At 29.4% G+C, this 10,014-nt stretch overlaps 1 protein-coding gene across 4 annotated transcripts in view; it reads left to right on the forward strand.

Moving 5' to 3' along the window:
• LOC106683892 (uncharacterized) overlaps positions 1-6,297 on the forward strand; it is a 21,687-nt gene extending 15,390 nt beyond the window's left edge. For 2 of the 4 annotated variants that reach the window (XM_067045698.1, XM_067045697.1), the window contains exons 4-5: positions 2,396-2,545; positions 4,523-4,659. In XM_067045698.1, coding sequence (XP_066901799.1) covers positions 2,396-2,545; positions 4,523-4,558 — 186 coding nt within the window. In that variant the 3' untranslated portion in view covers positions 4,559-4,659. Of the gene's footprint in view, positions 1-2,395; positions 2,546-4,522; positions 4,660-6,223 lie in introns of those variants that run through there. The other 2 variants (XM_067045699.1, XM_067045700.1) reach the window with 2 other exon arrangements.
• Positions 6,298-10,014: the final 3,717 nt, after the last annotated feature.

Consider the following 10,014-nt stretch of genomic DNA (forward strand, 5'->3'; position numbering starts at 1 on the left):
TTTTCATGAAAAAACAAAAACAAATATTAATTAAAAATTTAATTATTATATTTAAGAAAAAAAACAAGTATTTCTGGGCCAAAACGTATTCAAAGAAGAGAACATTAAAAAGTTTTAAGTAATCCTCCAGGACTGGTTGTGGATTAGTAAGTTCAAAGGGTAACTGATAGCCCTCACTAATAGAAATACATCAAGTCAGTTTTTGCAGCTCCCATAATGGGTCATAAAACATGTAAGTTGAGTTCCGTCATTAAAGATAGAATTGTTTCCTTATTCCAACAAGGTTTCAGTTTTAGGGAGTTTGGTTAATGCGTTAAACGGAGTCATTCAACTGTACAATACATAAAAAAAAAGTTTAAAAGTGGATCTACTGACAATATAAAACGCTCAGGGCGGCCTAAAATAATAATTACTAGGGAAGCAATATTGTATGAGTAGCTGCAAAAATCCAAAAATATGTGCCAGGGAATTAGCAGAAAATTTAGTGACAACATCTAGTAAATCAGTTACATCCCAAACTATAAGAAATGTGCTTCATAAGGGAGGCTACAATGGATTATCAACAAGGAAGAGCCATTTGTTACTGAGAAAAATCGGCTCAAGAGGTTGAATTTCACAAGAGAAAACGCTAACAAGCCTTTCGAATTTTGGAAAAATATTTTCTTCTCAGACGGGAGCAAATTTAACATTTTTGGATCTGATGGAAAGAGGTAGGTGTGGAGGAAACCCACTAGCACTAGCATCTAGAATAGCACTGGATCCAAAGAACATTGTTCCCACAGTTAAGCACGGAGGCGCTCCTGTCATGGTTTGGGGCTGCTTGAGCTAGACAGGGGTTGGAGAACTACACATAATCAATGGTATTATGGATGCAGACATACTGCGTTGCAATTTAAATAAAAATATTGCAAAATTAGGGATTGAACAAACTTATTTATTTTAACAAGATAACTATTCCTAATACCCCACAAGAAAAACAAGTGAATGGTTATTGTACAACACCCATAGGGTATTCCTTATGGCTCCTCAGTCCCCTGATCTGAACCACATTGAGAATTTATGGGCTTTATTGAAAAAAAAAAGATCGGACTTTTAAATATTCAAATAGACAAGAACTAATAGTAAAGTTGAAGACAAAATATTAAGTTATGTATATATGAATTAGTTATTTACATTTTTTTTATAATATTGAAATAATATTTAACTGTATGAATACTTTTTTGGATCCAGAAAAATGTGTTTTTTTTTAAATATATTAATTATATTTGTAATTTATGTCTTGTTTGTTTCATGTAAATATTTATTTTTCAAAAAGAGTTGCACGGTAAACACTGTAATAGTGTTTGACAAAAATAAAGTTTATTTAACTAAAAAATAAATGGTGTACGAATACTTTTTTTGACCACTGTAAATCTAGAATACAGAATGGTAACTACTGTTATTGCTCATCAGGTGCGGATCCAGAAATTGTCTTTAGAATGCCAATAAAGAAAGGAACATGGTTAGGCGCAGGTCTATCAGTTTGAGATCTGTGGCGGCGCCGGTTCGAATCTGTTCTGGGGCGTTGCCTTTTTTCATTAAGTGGCGTTCCCACAAAATGAAAAACTTGACCCCCCACTATGGTTAGAATAGGATGGTCACTAGGCAGATACCCTCACTGTGGATTGCCTTCTATTAATGAAAAAAAAATTAAGGAATCCCACTGATTGAAATGGAACCCAAACAGCCCCACAGTCAATGATGTTTCTCAAGAAAAAAACTATTAAGAAGATTGCACAGGACCAAGTGGTATTTGAATCTGAACATTTTAGGTTTTAATTTTGTGATATGGGGAGGGGGGGAGAAACCTTATAATTCAAACAAAGATATATTATTTCTAATTTGGTCTAGGACAAAAATATAGAGGATATAATACAAAATTATTCCAAAAATAAGCATTTTTCTTCCTAAGAAGGATGCAGGTTCGCCAATGCTGTTTGCTTAGGAAAATCTTTCAAACAAATAATAAACCCAGAAATATCAAAATATTATGAATGACTTTCCTTTATCCATTAGTAAAGTAAGATAGTGAGCCATACACCCTAAACAAGAAGCAAGATAGTTTGCTGAGTATTTAAAGAGGACAATTCTTTAAAAAAAAATTTGACTTAGCTAATAAAAGAAAACAATTCAGCATAAAAGTGGAGAATATTAAGGCTGAACTTATACAGGAATAGTAAGGAGGGGAAAAGCTGCGGAGAATCAGTCTGCGAGAAGGTAAATTGTCAAGAAGGTTAATGTTATTCACAGAACATAGTGCTAGCAGAATCAGTCATACAATATTGTCAGTTACATAGTACATTTAAACATACAAACATGAAATGGTCTTTAACATAAGTTCTTTGTATGATTCCAGCAATGCCTTCAAGGTATTCAAGCAGGGAATAATGTAGTTGGTATAGAGCTTCCTGGGACAATGGTTACTCCAGCAAAAGTAGTTAAACATAAAAGGAGCATTGATGAAAATAATGCATCAACAAATTTTCAATGTTCGAGGCTATCACAGGTAATAACAAAACATTTATTAAATTATTTTACCAAGATATAAAAAAAGTAATTTGTTTCAGTATACATAGTTAAGTGAACCTTAATATTTATTGTAAGGAATCTCATTACAAAATCAAAAAATATATTGAATAGAAAATCATTTTAATTGATTTAAACTTCTTAAAATGAGATAATAATCAATTTCTGAAGTAATATCCAAATGTTAAACCAAGCCTCAAAATATATTAGAATATTTGAAGTAAGAAATGTAGATAAAAACTATATAGATATATCAAAACTGGGAAATTATGTATGAAGGATTAAAGCTCACGAGAAGCAGAGATGATGATGTGAATGGAAGTGGAAGTCTTCCAAGAGAAAACTACAATCAATGCTGGACCAAATGCTTATGCAGTAGAAAGAGGGAACAAAACCATATGAAAAACAAATGGATAGTTTTTGAGTAGTTTATGAGAGGCTAACTCCAAGTTATCCTACACTGGTTCTATATGCAAACTCCATGTAGATATTAGAAATGATAGGACTGATTATATAACAAGAAACAAGTGAGGGAAACATTTTAAACTGACAGTATCCAGAAAGATTCTGAGCATCTAAAAAAAAAAAAAATCTTAGATCAAAAAGAGACGAAAAAATTTGAATTTATAGAAAGAGAAAAATACAGAGCACCTTAAGCCAGAGGGTTGGTAAGGCACATATTCTGGAAGTTAAAATACTTATTGGTAAGCTGAAAAAATGTATATAATTCTGTAGAACTACACAAAGCAATTTCAGACACAGCAGTCAATGATCGATAGGGGCCAAGATGGCTAATAAAATAAGCAAAGAAGTTGACATAGTAGATGCTTAATGAGATAAACTATGATAATTCTTCACAATCTTAATTTCAATTTACACGATTGAGATTCTCTAATGTTTGCAAGAACTAATTATTTTATTTACATGAAACTAAATCAATTCATGCCCATGTATCATTAGAAAAATATTTCTCAGGGTTTCTAGTAATCAAACCCTTTTCATCAAGTTTGTAAATAGTGACATCAGCTACTACATCATGCAGAAGGCATTATATATATGAAATTCGTTCAATAAATGGAATGAATAATATTTCATTTCAAGATATCATATTCATGACAGATGTTTGTGTCCTATCTCCACCCTAGAATCAGAATTAGAATAAAGAAAGAGTAAATGACTACACGGTTTTTGGAAGAAGTAATAGACACATCTATGATTCCAAACATATGAATCATAGATTCAGGTGCATATTAATATTAGCTATAAGAAATATTTCTGAGAAGAATAAGATCACAAACATTTGAATATTTCAAAAATCTTGTGAAAACCGGTGTAAAAACTGAGAAAAAAAAGAAAGGCGTTGATGTGTGAAAGATGGACATCTTTGTATAATAAAAATACAAGCTTCCAATATTTATTTCATTTGAATAGATAAATCCAGAACCAGTTATTCCATAAGTGTTTAATAATAGCAATTACTAACTTTGTGGTGCCTCAAAACTCTTATTTATGGAAATGATTAATACATTAGAGCATATCAGGGATAGAGGTAGCATAGGATAAATATATCAAAGCATAGCTTAAAATAGAACAGTGGTTCCCTAACAGGGTGCCACTGTATCCTCAGGTGCCATAAGTCAATGCTAAGAATGCTGCATGTAAATGCCAGGCAGTAATATTTTATTTTTAGGATGATTTTCCAATTTAAAAGTAGAATCCACATATATAAAACGTGCTGTGGCGAAAAATGTTTGGAAACCACTGTCCTATAAGATAAAAGCTCATTTAAGAGGTTCATTGGGCTAGGAAATTAGAGTTGAGAGAGCTAAATAAAATAAAATGATTATATCATGTCAGTCTATGCACGCATTTAAGCATTAATCCATTAATAATTCTTTATAATTTAAAATTTAGTAATAAATAATTTTAAAAACTTCAGTTGTTTTGTCTGTTGTAGCTATTTCCAAGTAAATTTTGCTCACCCTACGAATAGAAGATGAGAAATGGACTAAATAGTGTTTACAGACTACAATGTGCAATAATTATTTACATAAAGATATATTATGAACAAAAAATGAATTATTATTATTTTTTTAAGAACATCATACCTTATTTTATATGTTTACTTTACATTAAACATTGCTAGATTATTCTTTTAACAATGATACAAAAGTAAGATATTTTCTTACTACTATTAATTAACTGCTGGTATTTAACAAGTAATGCTGATATGTAAAAGACTAAAAATTATTAAGATCAATGGGAAATTCCTGAAAGAAAATAAAATACAATTTTAATATTGCAGAACGTAATGCAATGTAATTGAGCTTAGAATTATTTAAAACAGTACTGGTTGAATGCAAGCTCAATAAACAGTTGTTCACACAATTTAATATTTATTTTTCATTTAAAACATATTATGGTAGTTAAGTCCATCTTTATACCTTAGAACTTGTTTTGCATTGTTGATTATAGAATGAATTTTAACTTAAGATGATGTGGGAATCATGAAATGTTAATTAAAATTAAAAATTGGAATTAAACCAACTAATTAATGATTGAAATTCAAAAAACGTTGAGATCCATTGACAGCTTTTACAAAACTCTTAAAATCTTGACAATTTTTACTTTCTTATTAGTCATGCCTGAAATTCCTTTCTATAATCATTAAAAAATTTTCAATTAATATACACAACTCCTAAAATATTACGACAATTATGAAAGCAAAAGAAAAAATGAAGCAAGATGATTGAATTATTCATATCATTATCACCACCCCTTGAGGTTCTGAACATTGTGGATTCGGTCCCATCCGGGGTGATTAATATTCTCGGCAGTCCTGAGAAATGAATCTTGACATTCCCTTCTTGGTAAGTATGTGGCAGAAACTTGAAAGTAGCCACCAGTAGTTGGCAAAAAGGACAACCAGGCCCACTTGCTGAACTAGTTTCCCCACCAGTTACCAATACCAATACTAAAAAGGGCAAGGACCAAGATGGGATCAGAAATATTCTAAACTGAAAATATAAATACATTTATCAAAAGTTTTAATGAAACTATAATCACAAAAAATGCTCAAAAAAAAAAATTGCAATAAGCAATGGTCAGGCAGCAAACTAGCAAATTAAATGTTTTTTAATTAATACTTTAACAAAAAACACTATCATTTACACTAGATTCACAGACAAAATAGCATCCATTGTTTTTAAACAGTTTTAAATAAAGTAAAATAACAAATAATTCACATATTACAAGAAGTTAATGAAATCCATGCAAGATTTTGAGTGTCTTAACAATAAAAGGAGAAAAATAATCACCAAAAATGTAGGTTTAGAAACTTTAAACATTTTTAACACTTAAAAAATTTTTAATCATGAAGCATTTGCAAATATATTTTCCTTAGAGACAGATTTAGAACTTTCTGGACAAAAAATATTTCATTATTCATTATATTGTAATTCCATAAAGCTAACAGAAACTTTTGTAACCACAACACTAATTTTCTTCCATAGTTGTTTTATTTTTCAATTATTAAATTTTTTTTTTTTTTTCATAAAATACTTTTCTCATATAAAATAGAATAAGCTAAGTTGGGGCAAGTGCGTTTTTGGGGAAGAGCATAATAAATTTTTCAAAAATAATTATTGTCATTTTACAGCGCTGAACTGCAGTAGAAAACAAAGCAAGCATCTCCCTCTTAGATGGCTCATTAATAGAAAAGTCTGACACAAGCTGATCTTTGTACATAAAGAATGTCATTTTCTCTCATGATTTTGATATCATGCACAGTTGGATGTTATTAAAGCAATTAAGTATAAATCAACAAAGTTGTAGCCATTTTTCAATTATTTTTTTAATGATAAGTTGATGCTATATATGGATTAAATGTGAATACTCATAATATGAAATTTCTAATACTAATAATATTTTATTATTATTAATAATTTCTAATCTAAGTATGGACCATATTACATTCTATTTTATAGTCTTAATGTAATGTTTATCCCAATGTATTTGAGTATAATTTGTCTAAAATAATAGAAAAGACTTCCCTCCAGTTTTTTAAAGCTCCTGATAAAAAATTCAGTTTTATTATTAATTTAACTCTCATAAAATTATATCTTCCTTAAGTTATCATAAAATTGCTCAATTCAGTAAAATTTTGACCAATTTAAAATATTATCGGTGGTCTGAAATTTGGGGAGAACAGATCACACTCTTACCACATTTCTTTGTGCACTTGTATCTACATTGGGGCTTTCAATCTTTTTTATTATAAAATGGACCAACTAATTATTTCCAAGGTTTTTATGTAAAGAAGAATACCATGGAATAATTATTGACAAAGAGTCAAAGTTCCATCTTAAAAATTAAATTATCAACAACCTACTGAAGTCAAATTTTGAACTGAACTTACCTATGTTACTTTATTCAGAAAACTTTATATTTAATGTAAAATTAATCTACAATTTTATTTATTTTTTTTATAATTCTAACAATCTTATGCTGCAAATTTATTGTGATTATACACCTATTATAATGCATATTTTGGACTTTTTTAATTTTATATAATCCATGTCTTTATTGATGAGTATCTGACCAAAGGCTTAATAACACTCAAAAAATTAAGTGAGAACTTTGTTTTTTATTTAAAATGTATTTATTTTTCATAAAATTTTCACAGTATATGATTAAAATTTTCATGGTCAAGAATATTCTTTAATTTCAAGGCAAGAATTTTATAAACTGTTTTTGGTGTATCACATGGCAGTTAATAAAGTGGGGGTACAATAATAATTTATCAATTATTAAAATGAGGAGAGAAAAGAACAATGGGGTTTAGTTGCGATTAATTTATCACTGAACTATGGTCCTTTAAGCAGGGGAACACTCCAATACACACAGTACATACTAAAAATCCCCTATACTGAAAAAACAAAACAAAAAAACTCCCATACAATACATACCCTAGGGTCATCTTCCCTAGGTAGCCACCCGAATAGGGAAAGCATGTTGGGATACACTGAGGAGATAATCTCTAAACCCAATTTGACCAATAAGAGCTATTAACCTGCAACAGCTAAAAACAACATATTAGAGAAACATACAGAATAATTTAGCGAGGAAATTCTATGAATCTGATTTTTGTATGAAGAGGAAAACGTGTATTAGATTTTTAAACATGAGGATATTGCCGGTAAACTTAGACAGGCAGAATAAACGTTAGAGAGCGACAAAGTAGTACCTTGGATTAAATGAAAGTAGGACAGGCTAAGGAGAATTAATTACCCAAACAAGAAACATGCTAATATGTGCAGGGTAGATCAGAAATACAATGGAGGATGAGGAGTAAAGGAGTTAGATTACTCTTCATGTCAGTAAAAATAAAAGGCTAGTAGAATAGAATTTTATTTTAGGCAGATGTCTAGTACCTTAATCTATTTATCAAGTAAAATACACAATAATAATATAATGCCATGTCCCAAGATATAACAGAAGTAACATATAAGCCTCTAGAAGAATTGTCAAAATTCATACAATGCTAAAAAAACACATTAGAGCTTTCTTAAAAGGTGCAGTTTAAATACCAAAGTGGGCAGTGGCAATGATGTTCTTATATGTTACGACAAATGATGTGTAGGAAAGAGGAATAAAAATGGAAACATACTCATAAAACTTTGTGCTCCAACAGAGGTATCACCAGATGGCGAAATTGAGAAGCATATCGACCATATAGGAAACAGACAAAACTAATGAAGATCTTTTCTAAATATGAAAGGAGTTATACGTGACTACAAATAGGTTGTCACATAGGAAAGGATAAAAATTATGACTATGAAAACTTTGTTCAGATTGAGTCAAAATCATTTTAATATAAGTAATTTGAAGAAACATTATTTAGACATTCACTAAAATTGGAATTGAAGAATTGTTATGATAACTCAAACAAGATAGGGGATGAAGATATCAAAGAACTCTGGAGAACAATATATAAAGCCTATTATGAAGTTATTCAGGAAATTCTTCATTCTTCAACATGTTGAAAAAAATAGCAACATAACATAATAAATGTAAAGAAACTAATGGAAAACATTTAACTTAAATTACCTATTTGATAAAACTCATTACCTACCTAATAAACCATTATATATCCAAGATCATGGAAAAAAAATTATCTTTCCAACCAACTATTTTCAAAAGGAACACCTCAGACCATATCAATTTTTCCCCTCATCTACGCTCTATAAATAATAGTTCCCAAAATCATTTTCAAAAAACACATTAACATGAAGGAACGAAGGAAGACTGAAATTAGGGTGGAAAGAAAAGGTAAAAGAAATACCCGTAGGACAAGGCACAAGGGAAGAACAAGCCTTGGATATAGAAGAATATTGAAGGATAAACAGGTTTAAAAATTGAGTTATGTCCATGTTGAAAATAATTCCCCAAGATTTGATCAGAAGAGAAAAAAGTTGACGAACCTCCATTATACAACATAAAGATAACAACGAAATAGACAAACATATTAAGTATGAAGCAATTCTCACTTCTCAAGCTAGTATTGACGGTTTATTTTCTGGACCAAGATTAATTTTTAAGTGATAGTAGGCAGTCAATGAAGGACAATTTGCTGTCATGCATTTTATTTATAAAAATAAGTGAATACATTTTAGATTTATGTCAATTTTTGTAATAATAAATAAATTAGGATAAAGGTACCAGTACTAAACAGCCTTAAGATAAAATACCTCTTTTTTTTTTTTTTTTTAAGTTGTTCCACAAATATAGAGTTTGAAGGTAAATAGAAAAAATATATATTTAGACAGTTATTTAAATAATAAAACATATTAATTAACACCAAAGTTTAAGAGAAAATCATACATTTTCAACAATTAATAAAAACTACAATTTTGAAGAAGATTATTCAAATTAAATTTCAAAAGAAAAATATTAGCTTAGAGGAAAGTAATATAATAAGGATTAAAGCTTAAAAGTTAACAATGTTTAAATACAATCAAAATTTAACATTCTACTATTACTACTGAATATAGGAATTAATATCTAAGGGAAGCCTCCAATGAACCAAATATGAAGGGTATCAATAGAATTTTTAAAACTTGGTCTGTATCAATTGCACCAGTTAACATAAATTATGTATTTGGGTTCTAAATGTCAATTTTTTATATCTTCTGTGTAACTAATAAAAGATGTTTTTACCAGATAATTATCTGGTATCTATCTTTTGTATACTAGAAGGATTTAAAATGAAATTTTTTTCAATTATTACGAAATAACTTCTAAGCTCTGTATCTGACAGAAGTGCTTTTATTGTTTTTAAATTCAATAAATAAAAATTTGATCAGATTTGCTGTAATTTAAAACCGAAATTATCACTGAATGACCATCACTTTTTAAGATACAGCTCTTCAAGTATTGACTAATTTCCCT

The sequence above is a fragment of the Halyomorpha halys genome, unplaced genomic scaffold (genome assembly GCF_000696795.3).
Source record: "Halyomorpha halys isolate HHAL.00 unplaced genomic scaffold, Hhal_1.1 Scaffold525.1, whole genome shotgun sequence".
Classification (NCBI taxonomy): domain Eukaryota; kingdom Metazoa; phylum Arthropoda; class Insecta; order Hemiptera; family Pentatomidae; genus Halyomorpha; species Halyomorpha halys.